The sequence below is a fragment of the Syngnathus acus genome, chromosome 1 (assembly GCF_901709675.1).
Source record: "Syngnathus acus chromosome 1, fSynAcu1.2, whole genome shotgun sequence".
Lineage (NCBI taxonomy): Eukaryota > Metazoa > Chordata > Actinopteri > Syngnathiformes > Syngnathidae > Syngnathus > Syngnathus acus.
The window spans coordinates 8,875,483-8,896,003 of record NC_051087.1 but is presented as its reverse complement, the minus strand read 5'-3'; the positions used below and the strand labels follow the sequence as shown (position 1 = coordinate 8,896,003).

The window sequence follows — 20,521 nt, the reverse complement described above, 5'->3', positions numbered from 1 at the left end:
GAGCCAACTCTCACATCATTTTAGGACTTTCTTCTGCAGACTGAGAGCCTTCACAATTACCACAGGCAGTTTGGAAGAGTGCAACTTTCTCCCTTCATCGTCCCCCCCTAAACAAAGCGCTCGAGCCGAATAATGAGCAGTAAACACGAGGGGAGCTGAGAAAGAACGAGAGTTGAAATGAAGGGTGACAAAAAGAGGGGGTGTCTCCATGGCAACCGATCCAAGCCATTCGGGTCCCGTCACCCAAGCTGCGGTTGAATCCAATGCCGCAAGTTTGAAGCTCAGCTTTGCCGGGTTGCTGGCAACATGAGTGGAGCGCAAGAGGAGCGAATGATGACAGCTCACAGCCTTCATGTCAACGCAACTTTGGATCTGCATGATGAGGAGATGAAAACAGCAGTTTTTGGTCTGTTATCCTCTTTTATATAATGTAGACCAGGGGTCACCAACCTTTTTCACATTGAGAGCTATTTCTTGGGCACCACTCAAATACTGAAACGTACTACTGAAATAAAAAATATTCTCAAATTAGTTTAATTGTATTCATATTTCATCTGTGTGAAGCCACTCATTCTCTTAATGATTCATCACAATAATTATCGATATCGATTTAACAAAGCGGTACTTATAGTATGCTAAACTTTATTTGGATTGTAGATTTCGGCAAGTGTTTACTTTTTCAAATGATTACCTACAAAGTTTCTAGGAAATTACAATATTCCATCTCTTGTGAACTATTTTTAGAACAGGCGCTCAGGCTACTCATGTGGGCCACTTAGCGCCTGCAGGCAACCATTATGATTACCCCTAATGTAGACCAATAAATATTCCAATGGCCCCTATGGAGCTAAACCTGGGTCCAATAAAACTGTGCTAAGTTTTTCATTAAAATCACACAGTGGTATTCTTAACTTGAAACTGAAACTACACTGATTGAAGCTGCTTCGTTTGAACATTTATTCGAGATCCCCGAATTAATGTCCATGAACTCATTCATTATTTATGCTCACAATTCTGGCAATTAGAATTCAGCACTCAAGTATAGTTTCTATTTTTTCCACTACAAAAGGAAGTTTTGGCTTATTAGTTTGTAATCAAAACTACTGTGTTGCACCAGTAATAATTTTATCTGGTAGGCATGTGTCTATATGATTCATTTATATTCTCAAGCATCATAAGCAATTTTGATGTTGAGATAAAACACATTATTGTGTTTTCTCCATCCCAGAGGTCAAAGTTTTCGACATAGTCATCATTTCCTTGGCCCTGTGTATCCTCATCATCACCGCCATCTACTGCATGAGTGTGTGCTACAACCGCAGCAGGTGACACACACACACACACACACATACAACAGCACAATGCATTATATTTGCCTCCATGAGCTTTCAGCAATGATATCATTTGTGACCAGAATGTCTCTCAGTAAAGCACAGACATCTGCCAAGGCTGGACTGCTGACAACAGTGAATAAAAAAATGATAAAAGGAAAATGGTGTATCATTATAATAATAAGTGACATCTTTTTCCAGGCAATCAAAGAGAGCCCAAGTGTATGAGACTGCAGTGACCCACGGGGAGCCAGTGGACCCTGTTGCGGTCAGGGCGGTGAAGCGGTCAACTAGTTTCATCAACCCGCTGGCCTTCTTTCGGAGAGCAGATGCAGCTAAAGATAACTCCAGAATCTATTACATCTATAGTAACCCGCTGCCCGTGGGAGCCAAGGAGGATGAAGAAGACACAGGCAGGCAAATCACACTTTCACCGCTTCCGTCCATTGAGGAGTATGCGCAAGACCCCAACAGTGGAGTCATCCTGGACCCACCAATTTTTTACATGCAGCTTTAGATGTGGGACGTTATATTCTTATAAGTGTAAAATGGAGTAAAACAGCTGTGAAAACATTGGTGCATTTTTGAGGCTCTGGAAAGGTTTTGCATTGCTGTAATGAGTTCATCACAGTTATGACAGCCAAGATGATGGATTTAGAACCCAAGCCTATAAACTTCAAGGAAGTTCAAAATGTGTGGTTCTTACAAGCGATACATCATGGGAGCTGTATAATTGTGCAATTTTAGAGGCGTTTCCGACAAGTCAAAGGTCACGATGTGCTGTTAAGTTTCCGTTTTTGAGTCAGTGCTGGAATACTATAGTGATGTGCATTCCAGTTCTTTTAGGTGAACTGAATCTTTAGAATCAGTTCACTCAAAAGATTCGTTCAAACGAATCGTTCAACGAATCGTCCCCCCCCACACACACTCACACTAATCCGTTTTTTTTTAACATCCCGTGGAAACAACCCATACACAATACAATACAATACAATACAATACAATACAATACAATACAATACAATACAATACAATACAATACAATACAATACAATACAATACAATACAATACAATACAATACAATACAATACACTTCCTAAAGTGATTCGTTCTTTTTTTTCAGTTCATATGACTCCAACCAGTAGGTGTCGGTAATGCCCATTGAAGCTGGTGCCACCTCGTCGTAAAACAAAACGAAGAAGAAAATGACGTAACTTCCCGTTCACGAACGAGTCGTGAATTGCATTTCCCGTTCATCAACTGAACGGATCTGTGAGTGAACGAGTCAGTGAGTGAGTGATTTGCATTTCCAGTTCATCGCGAGAACTGACCAGTGAGGGAACGAATCCTGACTTTCCCGTTCGCGAACGAGTCAATGGGTGAACTGCCTTCCTTCCCGTGCTCAACGGATCAGTCAGTGAACGTGTTGCGTCTCCCTCCTGGCGTGAACTATGTAAACCAGATTGTAGATTTACGATTTGCCAAGGAAAGAAAGAATCACTTACTGAAACACTACTTCTTTTATGCTTTGTTTTCTCCAAGCTAACTGCTAACTTTATTGCATGAAGGGATGCGCCGTTATAAAAAAAAAACGGGGAGATGATGCTTCTCTTTGGGTAATCTTGATTTTATAACACCTATAGTAGTTTTTAAATAACGTGTATGCATATATACGCCTAAATATTGTTATCCAATATATCTACTGCAATTTCACATTAGATTGCTGGTTTGAAATGTACTTTTATTATTATTATTATTATTATTTTAATAAACATTAAAACCTGTTAAAACTTGTCTGGTGTTTTATTCCTTGTTTTTTTTTTTTGGGCATGAAAACAAAAATCTGACATTTGGTTAACTGCTTATATGACAATATGTATATGTGTTTTACGTTGTGTAATATGTGTTGGTGTCCCCCAAAATAAAGAGCAAGTAGTCAAAATACACAGTCTAGACACGTACAAAAAATGCATAAAGTTATTAGGTACACCTGAAAATGGTGGTGTACCTAATTCGAACCAAATTCTTACCAAGCAAGAGCCCGTGTCACTAACCGGTCGGCTATTACGACCTGGCAGCCCATGGTCGCCTGCACTGTTTTATACTAGTGATGTGCATTCCAGTTCTCGAGTGAATTGAATCTTTAGAATCGGTTCACTCAAAATTTTTGTTCAAAAGAATCGTTCACCGAATCGTTCGCTACACTTTCTTATTTATCAATTTTTTTTTTTTTTTTTACCTAATCACAGGCTACTTCATTAGGGAAATATCATGGTCAAAGGTCACAGGGTTCAAGCTCTAGTCCTTGGGGCCGCATTCCAACATGTTTTCCAAGATTCCCTCGTTAAGTGCACCTGCGTGAAAAGTTTTAGCTACTGCAGAACGTGAAAGGAGCTAAAACTTTTCACGCAGGTGTGTTTAACGAGGGTAACTTGGAAAACATATTGGAACGTGGCCCCTCGAGGACTGGAGGTTGACACCCCTGGTTTAAGTGAAAAGTGCCACACCCGCCCTCACCCCCACTTTCTGATTGGCTGTTTGATCTGTGACGTCACTTGGACACTCCATTAGGTACACTGCCATTTTCAAGTGTACCTAATAACAGGCCAGTTCATTAGGGAAATCTCATGGTCAAAGGTCACAGGTGTCAAGCTCTAGTCCTTGGGGCCGCATTCCAACATGTTTTCCAAGATTCCCTCGTTAAGTGCACCTGCGTGAAAAGTTTTAGCTACTGCAGAACGTGAAAGGAGCTAAAACTTTTCACGCAGGTGTGTTTAACGAGGTCAACTTGGAAAACATATTGGAACGTGGCCCCTCGAGGACTTGGACACTCCATTAGGTACACTGCCATTTTCAAGTGTACCTAATAACAGGCCACTTCATTAGGGAAAAAGCTTAAGTGAAAGTGAAAAGTGCCACACCCGCCCTCACCCCCACTTTCTGATTGGCTGTTTGATCTGTGACGTCACTTGGACACTCCATTAGGTACACTGCCATTTTCAAGTGTACCTAATAACAGGCCAGTTCATTAGGGAAAAATCATGGCCAAAGCTTAAGTGAAAGTGAATCACTATATTCGTCATTGTGGTATATTGTCGATGGTCCACATTACGATAATTACTTTATTGATCCCCAGAGGGAAATTTAAGAAGAGACTTGCATTGACCGGGAATCGAACCCAGGCCTCCCACGTGGCAGGTGAGAATTCTACCACTGAACCACCAATGCTTGTGGATACAAACTTGGTTGTAGTTGGTGGATGAAAAAAGTGAAGTGTTTGTACGTTTTTTCTCAGATTGATCAAAATGTTTTGCAAGCATACAATACATATACTGTGGTGTACTTTAAGAACTGAAGTGATCAGTTTTCTGCAATTGTTCTTTTTTGTAACTCAACACCATATTCCAAACTTTCCAAGACAAAAGTGATGAATGAGTTTGTGCCAAGATGATCATTTGACAGTAAGACTATGAAACACCAATAAAACATTGATTCATTTTCATTGATCTTTAATAAAACTCTTGATAGGATGTTGTGTTAAAAAAAGAAGAGACATGAAAGAAGTTGAGACACGTAAAAACACTGACGACTGCACAGCACCAGATGGCACAGTACTCCCGGCAATCGTGGTCTTCACACGATGGGTTGGGTCTCTCGGATGAGCCAATCCAGCGCCTCCTTTCTGCCTTGACGCTCCAGCTCCGCCCCTACCACCTGGCGGCACATCCTGTGGTACTTGTTCACCCAGTCCCGCTGGCGACACAAGGACACGCAAACACGCTTTTAGTACTACACGTAGGAGATTTAGTCAAATAAACATTCTACTTGTAAAACAAGTATTTGAGAAGAATGCAATTGAAACGGTGTGGAACGTGTTTACCTCCTTCTGGGTGAGCAGCTCTGTGTTCATCATCTTGACTTGGATGGGAACCAGCGTCAAGGGTTCAAATGTCAAACTACCTCTATTTCTGTAGTTGTACTAGGGGAGATCAACACACAGTGTTATAGCTCAAATTTCGAATCAAGAACACTCGTACAAACTGTAGAACCTGTTTTCCTTCAGTTTAAAGTCTTACCTTGGTCTTCGTTGGTACAACAAGAACCACATTTTCAAGTCGGATACCAAAAGCTCCATCTTCATAATACCCTGGTTCTACGAATTAAACAAGAAAATGTATATTTAAAAAGGCTTGTATATGATATTTTATCTCTAAAACTGAAAAAAGTTGGTGAGCTCTGCCTTAGTTTGTCAATCCATACCATCACTGACAATCATGCCTGCCTCAAGAGGTTCATCAGCAAAAGTCTTGTAGCTGATGCCGCAGGGCCCCTCGTGAACATTAAGAAAGCAGCCGACGCCGTGACCTGTACCATGCAGGTAGTCCAGGCCCGACTCCCACAGGGCTGCTCGCGCAAATGAGTCCAGCAGGTGGCCTGGACAGTGGAAAAAAGGCATATAGTCAAGCAGTATGTGTTTGCAGAACTATGATAAAAGTATAACTTTAACATGACATATAGCCTACTTTCTGTCGGAAAGCAAGAGCCTAATTTGTTATTTATTCTTACCATCAGTGTGTAACTGGCACATTGCGTTCTTGCAAATTCGATGAATTGTATTCATTGTTTGCAGCATAAATACCATTCTTACGAAAGTTAAGCAAAACTTGTTTGCTTTGACGAGGAAAACTTTGATTAGAGTTTTTGAAATTGGGTTCAAGGTTTTGTTATTTGTGCGAAGAGTTTTGCAAAAAATTCCAATGGTTCTCAAAATGTGCCAAAGTCATCAGAAAAAAACTCAACACAGTATAAAAGTGAACACACACTGCTCATGTATTTAAATGCTTCACTAATTAAAAACAGCGGTGCCTTAATATATATATTTAATTTTTTCTGTGATAACCCTCATCTTATCCTTGCCCCCCCCAAAAAAAAACACATTTTGAAAAGAAAAATACAACTCTATATTAATGTGAGTTACCAAGATGGTGTAGAATGTAATGCATTAGTTTATGCATCATGATTTATTGCTGCAATTCACTTCAATTTGCTGTTCCTTCTGATGTGCCGACCTTGACCACTGAAGGCAGTATAATACCATCATGCAGAGCTAGATGCTAGATGTGAGTTTCTGGAACAAGTCATTTTTTGTAGAGGATAAATAATATGAAGTATATTATCATATATATCATATTATTGTATCATCTGTCTACAAGTGTTGTTATTTAAATTTTAACATTTTAAAGGTGGTACAACCGTGACTATCAATAACTCTTAGTATATCAGTTTTAGATGTATTGATATACTTTTATTATCAAACTAGTGGGGATCTTTCTTAAAGCAGCATAATTTATTTGCTTATTTGTTATTTATTGGCCTTCATTTAAACTTCACTTGAGTGTCATTAAACAGCTTTCGCAAAAGTGAGATGAATTTACTGCCAGCGTTTGTGCATGTAGGTCAACGCAATTAAAGACATAAAAGGCTTAACAACAGATAGGTCCCTCTGTGTTTTTCAGGGATTTTTGTTCACCGTTCTTGTGATCATTTTGACCCCACGGGGTGAGCTCTTGCGTGGAGCCCCAGATCGAGGCCATTATTGACCAAATACTTATTATTCACCGTAATTTGCAAGTAAATTCTTTAAAAATCAATGTGATTTTCTGGATCTTTTTTTCATTTTGTCTCTCATAGTTGAAGTGTACCTATGATGGAAATTACAACCATCTCTCATCTTGTAAGCGGGAGAACTTGCACAATTGGTGGCTGACTAAATACTTTTTTGCCCCACTGTATATAAAAATCTCATCTTGCCTCTTTTTATTTTGCTAGGTGACCCTAATACGTCGTTGTAATTTACACCATGTAGAGTTACAAGAAAAAGTTCACATGTAGCGCTACAAAAGTACAAAAACAAACAAAAAAAAACAAGGAACAAATGCAACAATCAGACAATCGGATAAATAACGAGTTCTTCTGCTTTGAAAAGATTATCAGTATGTCCAGATACATAGTAGCTCCTTTTCCTGCTGTCCCTCATTTTCTTCACTATTGCTGATGTTCTCTCCCCTGTGCACTCTTGCTTAAATGTCGCCACTTTGGCTATTGCAGTCAGTGATTAACAATTAGTCTCTGACAATTCGTGAATAACAATCATGAGTAAGCTTTTTCAAGTGAACATGAGAACGGCTTCCAATAATTCCGTGCTCTCAATACACAACACTACTTTTTAAATTTTAAGTGGTACCTTTGGTTCCATTGGGGAAAACGGCAGCACTGACGGCAATGTGTCCCTTGAGTACATAAGTGAAGCATTCCTTAGAGAATAAAGAAAGGACGTCATTTCTTTGGAAATTGCTCTGATTATAGTATTGCTCAGGACAAAAATAAATTGTGGTATGTAAAGTGGGCGGTTGGCACCTTTTCATACGCAGACGGGATTCCAAAGTGCATGGTGCGTGTGACGTCTGTTGTGCCATCACTGCCAAAGAGCAGACAAGTCAAACCATATAACCATTAAGTTTCTGCGTGAGAACAACGAGTTTACATGTACTGGGCTCCGGAATCGATGAGATAAACTTCATTGACGGTGAGCGTTCTGTTGGTCTCAGGCAGAGGCCTACAAAGACAAGCGTATTAGAAACACACCAAAACAAATGCAAAACCAATCAAAGTGCATCTTTGACTTTTCTGACCTGTAATGTATGATTGCTGCATTGGGCCCAACGCTGGAGATTGTAGGGAAACTGAGGCCGACAAAGTTTTTCTGTTGGCTGCAAAAATACATTGGAAAGTTTCAATTGGCTTACTTTTGGTGCTTCAAAGATTAACATCCAATCCAACCCCTTTAGGATGACATGGATGTTGGAACTGAGATTTATACCCAGAACCTCTGGACTGTGGGGCAGATGTGCTAACAATTGGTGCAATGCGCTGCCCCCAAGAATACAAAATTCTTTACATATAGACCAAAACTAAAATGTTTAATGATTAAATTCTGCATAGGGTTAGGGTTCAATCTTAAGACATACATTGAATTGGTCAATAGATGGATGGATGTTTTTCTACATCCTGTAGAGGCAGTTATAACTCGAGAGCCTCTCATCAGACAGATTTGTAAAGTACAAAATGAATTTGTTTGGGAATACAAACATCACCTGCGTAGTTCCTCAGCCTTGTCAGCAGCTGAGATTTCTGTTACAGTGCCTTTTGGAATCTATAAAATGATCAATATGACAAAATGACAGCAAAATCAGTAAATAGTATGTGTTTCCCCAAGGCACAAAACATTGAAGGAAGTACTTAAGATCTGCAAGTATTGTATTGACTATATTAACTTCAACCACAATATGAATAAACTTGGTTAGAAATCTGAGATCACAATTATAAAGAATCCTTGTGCAAGACTGGTTCCTCATGACACAATTCAAAAAAGGCAAACATTCAATTAAAGGAGTTAAGTAGTGTAGTTAGTTTGTAACAATTGTAAGAATTGATCAAAGAAAAGCTGAAAGTTATTTAAAAGAAAAGTGCTGCTGAGCTAATTACTAGAAGTGGAGTTGAAAAGGTCTTTGGAGTTGTTTGGAGCAGTCACGTGAGTGACCCATAAACCATTCAATGAAAAAAGTTTTGCAATGTTATTTCATTCTTTTAAAAAAAGGAAAATAACATTATCGATATTGGTGATTAGACCGTAGGTTAAGGTTCAGCCTCAAAATCAAGAAAGTCGAGGATTATTTATGAATACAGTCCAGATAATTTTTGTAATGTTGAAAATCATATAACTGTACCTCTTTTTCCAACCAGGCAAAGAGGTCACACAGAGCGACTGCATCCTTGATCTATCAGAAAAATGACAGATTATTTGTGACACATGAATAAAGCCACAGATGCGGTTTATAAATGTTAATATGTAAACGCATGCATGGTTTTACGTGGATTTAAAAAAAAAAGCAATGGGGTCGATCTTACATGGGCTGTTTTCATTCCTTCAATCTCTGTCGTGTTCTTCACTGCCTTGGCAAGACAAAGAGGGGTATAAGGAATGGTGGACCTGTGCGCCTGTATACACAACAAAATGGAACGGTCACTGGTTGAAAAGAATGAACTTCAATTCGGTGCAAATGGGGGTGCAAAAAAGGGTAGGGACAAATAAAACACTGCCAGAGAGTGATAAAGATGTTTACTACTGTGGTTGCAGTTTGCAATAGTGCACTGATATAAAATAAGACAATCTTGTTTAGCCAAACAAGATAATTGAAAACATTGTCGTATTTACAATGCTGACCTGGAGGCAACCCCAGGGTACACTTTGACAGCAGAGCTGGAATTTGAACTGACAACCCTACAGTCAGCGAATGCTCCGCTCTCCCAACTGAGCCACAAGCACCCAACATTGAAACATGTGAGGTGGCCCCATATTAACAATATGATGCAGTGCAGTTCAACCAGAACAATAAAAATATCCACTTTGTGGTGCTCCATATCTCAACTAGATGTTCTAAAGAACTCAGTTTCCTTTCAGAATCAATACTTGGAATACTTTTTATGATACCACATAAAGCCTTTTAAAAGCTGTCATGGGACAGTCTTTTTTTTATGCTGGACAAAATATAATGGAAACGAATATGCAGCTTTTTTTCAACATTCTCAGCTAGGGAACAAAACATATACGGTACATCTTTAAAAAATTGACAATCATCCCGTCTCGCTTTCTGGACAAACGACATGCATACCCTCCCTCACCTGGGGGATGACCTGCGTGAGAGCACAACTGGCCTTGTCACAGATCCAAACTTTGTCCTTGTGGCCAAGTGCGGTGCAGATGGTCTGCAACTCAGTGAAGACCGCTTCGTATGGGAATGTCTGAATGTGAAACTCAGGTAAGCTGGGCGTATCCAGCTGCAGATGGTCTCTCAGTGCTGGATCAGCGAGACGCTTCAAGTCCACAAAAAGCCTGCAGAAAGATTCAGGTGAAAAGAAAGTGGACTGAAAATACTATTTGTTTATTTATTAATTTATGTAATTATTAAGTTTCGAGAACACATTCACTCAAAATAAGTTATCCACTAGCGGTTGGGCAAAGTAGCAACAAAATAGACAAATTAAATGTCACTATGTTGGTCACTGAAAAATGAGGAAAAGAGGAAGAATGATACATTATCTGTCGCAAATAAAAAAAAAATCAGGCCAATTAAATTAAATTGGATAATTTCCCCTATTCACACATACATACACACACCTTATGACCTGTCACACTGGTTGAGAATGAATGCAATAAAGAACACAACATTTGAATGAATTAAAAATGCGCACAAAAAAACCTCGGCAACAAATGAATTGAATTCCAACCTTATTGAGTTGATCCCCACAATAGTATATGCAAAGAAGACAGGGTTATACTCAATATCTGCACCACGGAGATTGAAAAGCCCTAGAATAAAAAGAAAAAACACCATAATCATAATTATTATGTAAAAACTAGAAGCTTTGTGCGGTATATTCTGTATGATCATTCAATGGTCTGTGATACGTATATTCTGTGATTGAGCTACCATCTTAAGTCATTTGAGATAAAATAAGCAGAACTGCAACTTTTGTACATGATTTCATGTTGTGTGTAGGTAGTATATATATATATACTGCATATGATATACAAGTTTCACTTTTTTCATTGAACTGCTGGAATAAAGTGAGTTTTTAACAATATTCAAATCTAGGAGATTCACGTATAAACAGCCCAATTATTATTATTTTTTTTTTGTGATGATCCTCTGCAGATGCCTGAGCAACTCCCCTTCAAACCAAATGTCTATTTAGTCCAAATACAAACTGATGACAATCACAATCAATGTAATTATCATGAATTTTCCAAGCAAACAATCAGAACTAAGAGCTCTTCAGGCACGGTCAACAAGATGCTCAAATGGACACCCGTACGTCCCGGGGTCCTTGGATCGTGATCTTGTATCAAAGCTGACTTATGCAAGAGAAGTGAGGCTGATGCACATGTTAAACTAGTAAGAGGTGATCACAATAGATTTTGTGTGTTTCAAAATATGGTTATTGCAAGTGGATCTTTTGTTAAGTTGCAATAAAATGCATGCTGAGTTATTTTTTTGTCATAGTCGAGTTGTCATAATATTTCTTTCATTTACCCAGTGGTGCATAGATATTTTTAATCCGCTTACAAGGACAGTTTTTATTTATACTGTGCCTTTCGCATTTATTCATACATATAATTACAAGTCTGACATACCGGTAATTCCTCAAGAATAACGCACACACACGAAAAGTCATTGGACAATCAATTGGACCGGCGAGGTCCGCAACGCTCGTCTACATTTTTAATACAAGCTTCACTTTTTTAGGCACACATGAAATTGTAAAATCGTATCGCTGTAATACACAATACACTGCATTTTCTGCATTTCTGCAGTTTGGCAATGCATGCCAGTGCCGGGAAATGGGTTTCTCATGTGTGTGCTGCATGCGTGTGAATTTGTGTGTTTCTCTCTTGGTCTGTCAGATTGTCATTGGTTGGCTTTAGTTGTCGATCAATGCCAAACTAGAAAGGAGGTACGTACGGCTTGAGCTTTACTTGCAGAGCGAGCGTCATCTTAACTGTCAATATTAATACTGTGAACGTTCATATCTAGATTATCAATATATCGCCCAGCCCTAGCCAATACAAGCCCTTGGAATTGCCTTAAAAAAGGAATGCATGCAAATTGTCTCAATTGGTTTCCCGCTGTTGTTATTAGCTGAAAAGTATCCCAACATTATACTTTTATATATGACTGGAATTCTAGTGCAGTAACTGTGTAAATTAGGGACATATTTTTAATTTCTAACATATATAATTGGTGCCGCATAAAATAATGCCACGCTTAATTTGGCAATATTTTTGCACCCCAGGATTCTTATCTCACTCACTGTGTGACTTCAAAACCAAACAAATTACAACAAAAGCAACACAACGTTAACAAATACACAGACAGGTAAGTGAGTGAGTGAGTGAGTGAGTGAGTGAGTGAGTGAGCGAGCGAGCGAGCGAGCGAGCGAGCGAGCGAATGAACGAACGAACGAATGAATGAATGAATGAATGAATGAATGAATATTCTTTTTAGCTGATACTGGTCAGCTGAAAAAAAATCACTAGATTGGATTGGCACAACTCAATGTTAAAATGTTTTCAATGCATAAAATTAAGAGGCAATTATTAAGTCTATGAATATAATAAGTATAAATAAGTGGTGAGATTGCATCTCCATGTTTTCACTTTGGCGTTTGACCTTGACGGAGAGGTGTGAACTCTAGTTGCTCGTTTACACAACACTGCAACTAAAACCCAGTCTTCCATCCGCATATATGCCAATGCAAGATTGCATTATCTCAGCGAAAACACACCGGCAATTGAGGTCATTCGCATGACTGAATTCTTACATGCTATCTCGTCCAGAGCAGTGGCAATGAAGCAGGACATTTTTCGTTCCGCCATCTTTGCGCGCAGCGCTGTGATCTTGTCTTGCCAGGATATACCTAAAAGAGAAGAAAAACAAGTCTAATCTGATCGCTAATTGTAAATCCTATTTTTTAAATTCTGACACGTTTAAAGACACATTTCTATGACATGGCCTTTAACTAACTTGTAGTGGCCGATTCGGCCGGAGTTTGTTTTGTTTTCTCTCCCCCCCCCCTCCCCGGCCGGGGAGGTGGTTAGGTGGCACCCAAGCTGACAGCGGCTATCTGGATTCTTGTGGGCCAATTCAGGTTGGGGGAACTGCAGCTCAACCTCCACAGCCAGGATAGTAGAGGGCTCCTCCGGCAGCCCTTCGCTCTGACTTGGACATCCACTTTTGATTTTCATATTATGTATTATTTGTGCCCTCTCTGCATCCATTACAACCTGGTGATCCTGAAAGGGGGATCCTTCCATCTGTGGTCCCTTCTCAAGGTTTCTCATTTTCCCCGGGCAGGGGTTTTGAGTTTTTCCTTGCCCTTTTGGGAGCTTAAGATCAGGGGATGCTTTGAGAATAATTGTCAATTTTTGTCTATGTGAAGCCCTTTGAGACTGCTTGTGATTTAGGGCTATACAAATAAACTTGACTTGACTTGACAAAGAATACGACTACATATAAAAAATCATAGACAATCTCAGACAATTGCATATATTAGTGATCCACAATTTGCTACTTGCTAATTCATTCATTCTGAATCACTCGCAAATTTTTCTAGCAATGAGATATTCTTGGCACGACATCCCTAAATAAGAAGACTCGATCAATCACATGGTCTTGATCTAATCAAATCAAATCTGTTGACTGTTTTTTGGGGGGAACCCATCCTCCGTTATATGCTGAAAAACTCACCAGTTCACTGTTTTTGTGCTCAGGTGTAAAAAAAAATGGGTTCTTTGCATATACAGCGAACGTGATGCAGTTGACCCTTTTCTGGTTCCGTGAAATATGACAGCCATGTATTCAGAGCCTCACATAAACAGCTGAGTTTGAGCCTTAAATATGACATAGATTTGAAGATGGAACTTTTGTGTTTTTTTTAATGCTTTCTTATGCTAACACAAACTACCCAAAAAATTATAAAAATAAAGATCTAATCTATTCATAATACATGCTTGTTGTTATCCGCGCCTTGCTCATGTTACGACGTATGACTCGGCATAACTGGCGTCAACTAGTGTGCGTGCCAACAATGCCATAGCTAAGGAAGGCCAAGCAAGGGAAAAGGCCACAGCCACACAACAGCCTATCCCAAGCCATGTATGCTAGAGAGGCCTTGTTTAATAGATTTTTATTCCGGGGGCGGCATGGTGCCACGGGCATTGCTATATTCCAGTGTGGACATCATCATTCAAATTTAATGGATAATGAGTATCAGTTGTGAGAAGTTCACCGTCGCAACACACAGCAAGGTCTGAACTTGAGTCCGGAGAAAAATATTCAGCGGAAAACTCTTGAGCGAAACCGAAAACAGAACGTTTCCAGGGTAATAATGACTTGATTCGACTACCGACAAAATCTGCAACCAGACCTGATGAGCAACTCGCAGTAATTGTTGATGACAATCACTCTTGATTCACAGTAATTCACTGCACACAAATAAATGTGTGACCATTTGAACTTCAGCATGTACAAGGCATTCATTACCTGTAAGATGAGCACCACATAATGTGTGAGGCTTTTTCAAACCACAGAAGAGTAAGAAATATTTGCCTGATTCATTCATGAACTTTATATACATAATTTACTTTATCTGCACCTTTTACCTCGTATAGAATCGATATCGATATTGATAAAATTACCATCAGAGATCTAGCAAATCATTAAAATCCAGATGTAAAGTTTTTTTTAAGTCATGGATATTCTTCTTCAATGTTACTCCTTTTAATTTAACATTTTCATGCACTGCAGTGTTGTGAATAACCGTTTTTGGGACAATTAGCCTAAAACGCTGTTGAATTTACATGACGATGTGCATGTCGGAACACAGCAATGTCCATGATGTTGTTTGCGTTGCTTTTGGGAGGGAGCTAGACCCTTTTTAAGGCTCAAAGCAATCTACGTTTGTGATGGTTAATTTAAGCAAGCCCTGTGAACACACCGTGGAGCTACTCCCCTGCAGCCATTTTACCATTCATGTCAGGGCTTGGTCGCTATTCCTCGCAAATAGAGAGAGAACAGTATATTAAGTGATACGTGTTGTACAGACCCGTGTAGTCCAATCCCAAGGTACGAAGCTGCGTGCTTGGTCTTTGTGGACGGTCACTCCACACCACATCGATGAGGTTTTCTCGCACTGCTATGAGAGAGTGGCCCGCGCTGGTCAGTGCCTTGGACATGGCTTTCCATTGATCTGACATAGAACAGATGCAGGGAGAAAAATAACACATGGTAAAAGTTTAAAACACAATAACAGGCAAAAGTTTGGACACAAGTCTGCATTCAATACCATGACAACTACTACATAAAAATTGTGACTATTTGCTTGAAAGCTTTACTTCCAGAGTACTTCAGCAAAGTACCATCAGGCGACTTCTTTGGATGCTACTATGTGTAACGTATGTGGCCATTGACTGTTTCTACCACAGCACAGTGTGAATGATGATAAGCATTCACATTGCTATCGGTTGCATCTCCTGCAAGGGATTTTTGAAGCATGAAATGAAAATACCTGCGGCAATGATCCAAGGGTCAACCCCCACTTTGGAGTTCTCTGGCAGGACACTAATCAGCCAGTCCTCCTGCGACGGCGTCTCCTTCAGTCCTGTATGACAGTTGAAGAAATACGTACATTATTTGGGTATGCCTATTTAGCTGTTGAATTCCAAGATATTTCAATATTTTTATTAATATAGGCACGCAGACATTGATGTATCTATTTCAGGGGTGTCAAACTGATTTTTTTCGCGGGCCGCGTTGTAGTCATAGCTTCTTTCGGAGGGCCATTATGACTGTCAACCCAAATAAATGTATGAGCACCTAATATTATATACAATAAAAGCTACAAAACAAACTGACAAATAACTCATTTTCCAATCAGACGAGTAAAATATAAAAAAAAAAAAAAAGATATTATTAAAAGTGAAGACAATTTGCAATTCTAGTAATGACACAAATTTGATGCACAATTTGTCTTCGCGGGCCACATAAAATGATGTGGCGGCCCGTATCTAGGCCTTGAGTTTGACACCTGTGATCTATTTGTATCTGTATATGGATCTATGATCCAACTACACTTGATTCATCTTGATAGTACTATTACCAGGAAATAGTGAACTAGACATAGCATTTATTCTTCCTATCGTTGATGTTATTATCACATGCCAGTTAGCATAGCAGATGGCGGAAGAAGCAGATGAGAATTTACCAAGCCACTATTGTAGTCCATTGTGTCGATACACCTTGCCTTTTGCAAAGATAAAGTTGCTTGAAATAGGTCACAGGCTTTTTTTGCACGTTAAGGTCACATTACCACGGCAACGCGACAAACATCTATAACGACTTCATGCATTCAGACAACAAGGAATTCTCATAACACCGACAATCCAGGCACCATATGAAGCATTACTGCTGCAGCTAAAGCAACAGCATAAGGTAACATAAGGTCAGCAGGTTAGTCGGTGCCAAGACCAGTAAGAAAAGGTGTAGGAAAATAAAGAGAATCAGTGCAGTCACTCCAAATGATCTGCATCTTTATTGCTATCTTTGATGTAAGCACATGAGGTTGTAAATTACCCATCTTCATAAGGGTCCAGTTGTTGTCCATTTGCTGAGTGGCCTGAAGAAAATAACGGCCATCAGTCCACATGGCGGCGTACTGCTCTGTGACGATGGCTGTACCTATACATCACAACAGTCACTCATGACTCAAAAGGCTCGTTGTTGTCCCAACAACAGTGGTTCTTAAACATTTTACATTTTTACTACCCCAAAAAATACTTGCCTCTCCAGCAAGTTCCAGCAAAATAACAAACATTAAAATACAGTAGCATCGCAAGCTTAAGTGTTCACAATTTGAGCCAGCTTATGAGCTAACTTTAAGTGATATGAAACTAACCTGTACTTAAATGTATGGTAACGTATAATTTTTTTTAAAACCGAAGCAACTGTTGCTGTTTAAATATTTAACTCAGTATATTCTTTTGCATATCGAAAGAGAATTACTGCTCTACAAAACACAGTTAAAATCTCTTAAATTAAATGTTCATAAAGTCTGATGAATGAGAATTTGAATTTTTCATTGAGGAATGGATTAATTCTGATTTACTTCCCATGAGTAAAAAAATAAAACTTGAAACTAGCTAAAAGTCGGGCGGTCACCCTGTATTATTACCTTATAAATTATAACCCAAATGGAAAGCACAACTGAGGCTGGCATGATCAGCATTTGTTCAAATGTTTCATATTCTGAACCTTTCGCTCCCTCTCTCCCAGCAAGATGCTTTTCAGGAGGAGTGCTAGACTTGCGCGAAAAGAAAGTTACACTCGTTTTTACGCAGAGCGCATCAAAATAGTTCTCCTAGTGTTGATTTGAACAATGCAAGGGCAGGAAGTCCCTGTATCTTGCAACCACCCCATTAGATTAGATTAGATCGAATTTTATTTATCCCACAGTGGGGAAGTTTTCTTGTCACAGCAGCGTACAAGAGTGCAAGAATACACGTGTAAAATGTAAAAATGGATAAATTACAGACAAACATAGACAAAGTGTACAAACAAAAACAAGTACTATTAGAACAGGTACCTGCTGAGCCGTTGAAACCACAGATAAACTCCCGCCTGCAGTCACATGGTGCGATGTATTCACTCTTAAAGACACAAAGACATTACAAACATCAAACATAGGAAGACCACATACATCATTAACAATTCGGTGAAGGTTACAAGCAAAAATTCATTTCAAAAGATCAGACAAACAGAAAATGGGTGCAGAATCACAAAAGCACCAGTCGTGTGAGTTATTACATAGAGCAAGTTTTCTAATAAATCAATTTTGTAAAGAGGCAATAATGTTTTACCTGATGGGCATCACCAGATGGGATGATATAAGCTTGAAGAGGCTCAGAAAAATATTTACAATTCTTCATCACCTGGCGGAGATGCCTGAGCAGCTCTCCTGTGATCTTTGGAGACATGTTTCTGTCTGAATGGACGAGAACCAGAAAAATACTTAATTCAGCGGGAAATACAGTGAAACAACATTCTCAAGACACAGTTCAGTCTGGATGTTTGCAAAGTATACAAGCAAAAATAATTAACCACAATGTTCGGATATTGATCATTTAAAACCTGAGGCAGTGATATTACCAGACATTTTCGAGGACATGAAGACTTCGGATGACTGGAGGAGTGACTCACTCTAACTGGCTGTCTATTAACGTGGAGCTCACAGATCACGTCTCGATCTTTAACCCCTGTAACATGCTGATTCAGCAACAGGTGTCTTTAAAAATCTTAGAAGTAGTACACTCACAGGACTCTTGATTAGGTACCATTAGAACAATCTTTTTAGAGCTAATGTGAACAGCTTGAACACGTTGCTTTTCTGGTGGAGGTAACTAAATAAGTGCAAACACCTCTTAGTACGATATAAGGCCAACTCCAACAGACAGCACTAAATATGTTGGTACATGGCAGCACAGAACATCCTGGGAATGAGATTGTGTTTGGTGAGATGTCTTTTTTTGCGGACCCGATCAATGGATCAATTGACAAATTACAACCGATTGCTGATTTTGCATGTAAAATGCAAATTATGGGCTGATCCATTCCAGCTGATCAGATCTGTGCAAAGTCTAATCTCAGCTGAGTTTGTGTGAGAAAAAGGGGAACAAACCATGGTCGCCAGTCACTCACTCACACGGCGCATACCGAGCACCATTCGCATTCACACAAATGAATAATTCAGAATTCTCAAATTTTTAAGAATGGCGAGGAAGCTTGAATAATTTGGCAAAAACCCACGGCACAAGTGAGAACACCCCAAATGCCAAGCAGGCCTTAAGGCAAAATTGGAAGCACTCTTGACTGTGATGCAGACTCACTAAAATCTAGTGATTAAATCACAATTATGTTGCCGTACTTTTGTTTGCAACTAACTTTTTTTTTCATGTGAAATCAAGGGAATGCTTTGTAATACTGTAGCATTGTACATATTTGTGTGTTTTCTGGTATTGTAATAACCTCGTTATACTATGAAGTGTTGAACGTTGTGTAATAAAGTGGATTTACTGCTCAGTCACATTAACGACACATTAACGCTGCCAAATGTCCCCCAATCACGTTGCAGGTTTCTACATCGATGGGCGTTACCATCGCTTCGCATGCATTGACGTGTGTGTCTCTTAAAAAAACAAAAGTCATTTTCCTTGCGATCGTGAGCTGCTAATAATAAGACACACAATTGTTGAACGTGTTCTGGTCATAAAATTACATTTGGCTTCTTGTGTTTTAAGGCCAGCTATGCAGTCACAACAATAACAACAACAACAACAGTGTGCTATGGGTGTGTTTGGAAAACAGGAGAACATCATCGGGATGTTTTAAACACCCAGTACGGCGCATCTCAGGTTCGCTCCCGGCTTTCATGACGAACAATAACGTGGGTTGAAGTAACAGACGTGGGATGAGCAAACGTGTCGTTCGTTCGAAAATAGACCGCATCTGCCAAATGACTCGAATTTGAAGTCCTTTCCACGCTTTACGGTCAAATGGCCCCATATGCAGTACATAAAATAATGAATACACACCCGGGTGCTTTCGCCTTGTGCGCGGGGTTCTTGCGATTAAACGGACAAAATGTCAACAACAAGTCTTCGGGGTTTGGTTTACTAACAGAAGGCAGCCATTTCGTTGGTGACGTCGACGTTCACGTGACTACAGTTTGTTCCAGTAACAGCGGAGGGATGCAGCCTCGCCCATCCTTGCGTGCTCGTATATACAGTACAGCATGTCCGTGGCATCGCCGCGTTATTTTTTTATGTGCAATCATTTTATGCCCCCCAATTGATATGAATAAAAATCATAACACTAATGATCATATGTTATGTAACTTACATTGGGAGACAAATCTCACATTGCACAATACAGGCAACGGTAAGCAGTAAAATATAATGCAAAGGTAAAAGAAACAGTCAAGAGGTCAAATCAGCCTCACACGCTTTTTGAAAATGTAAACTTTAAGAGCACGGTGGATATAATATAATATAATATAATGAACATGCTCCCACTATCTAGTGTTGACTAATGACAGACTCCTGCAGAGCCCTAATTGCTCAAATACCGGCAAGTTTTGAAGTAATTGCTAACACTGCTTGACATCAAAATGACACTGCAAAAACTATTTTAACATCACTGCAAGCTTTAAAGGCTCTTCGAAAATGGAATGAAGGAAAGCAGCCCTTTCGTGTTTCCATGCTGTCATTGCTACGAAGCTTAAGAGTCAGTCAGTCATCTTCCAGCATTTTGCACAAAACCACTTCAGCAACACCAGACGTTGTTGCCAAGGGCGTAGTTAGAATATATTTCAGTGTGGTTGCCAGGGTAACAAATACCTCACTGAGGGGTGGCCATTCGCCCACACACGTACACAAATAATTCAAACTCTTGAAAACTCCCAAAAGTCATTGTTTATTATACCATATACAGTCAAGGCTTCACTCATTAAAATGCAA

General features: G+C 39.5%; 2 protein-coding genes and 1 non-coding gene across 4 annotated transcripts; 1 reads left to right on the top strand and 2 right to left on the bottom strand.

Moving 5' to 3' along the window:
• The first annotated feature begins 165 nt into the window (after positions 1-165).
• Positions 166-2,241, top strand: si:dkey-246e1.3. The gene is made up of 3 exons (XM_037252217.1): positions 166-406; positions 1,229-1,325; positions 1,533-2,241. Exons 1-3 carry the CDS (start codon positions 307-309, stop codon positions 1,846-1,848), a joined length of 513 nt encoding a protein of 170 aa, XP_037108112.1. The 5' UTR covers positions 166-306; the 3' UTR covers positions 1,849-2,241.
• A 2,248-nt stretch (positions 2,242-4,489) lies between these two features.
• On the bottom strand, positions 4,490-4,560 carry trnag-gcc. Its single transcript has one exon. It is a non-coding gene; the product is annotated as a tRNA-Gly (tRNA).
• Positions 4,561-4,824: 264 nt separating this feature from the next.
• On the bottom strand, positions 4,825-19,722 carry xpnpep1 (X-prolyl aminopeptidase (aminopeptidase P) 1, soluble). 2 transcript variants are annotated; one of them, XM_037246495.1, is made up of 20 exons: positions 19,598-19,722; positions 17,867-17,991; positions 17,593-17,656; positions 16,584-16,688; positions 15,520-15,612; positions 15,058-15,201; positions 12,775-12,870; positions 10,681-10,762; positions 10,075-10,285; positions 9,301-9,390; positions 9,120-9,170; positions 8,487-8,545; positions 8,025-8,102; positions 7,877-7,948; positions 7,750-7,810; positions 7,577-7,646; positions 5,593-5,766; positions 5,409-5,485; positions 5,213-5,311; positions 4,825-5,085 (listed from the first exon to the last, which is right to left on the bottom strand). In XM_037246495.1, the coding sequence occupies exons 2-20, from the start codon at positions 17,981-17,983 to the stop codon at positions 4,966-4,968; spliced, it is 1,863 nt and encodes a 620-aa protein (XP_037102390.1). In that variant the 5' UTR covers positions 17,984-17,991; positions 19,598-19,722; the 3' UTR covers positions 4,825-4,965. The 2 variants fall into 2 exon arrangements, with proteins under 2 accessions (XP_037102390.1, XP_037102389.1); XM_037246494.1 differs by lacking the exon at positions 19,598-19,722 and adding an exon at positions 18,156-18,267.
• Between the last annotated feature and the right edge of the window lie 799 nt (positions 19,723-20,521).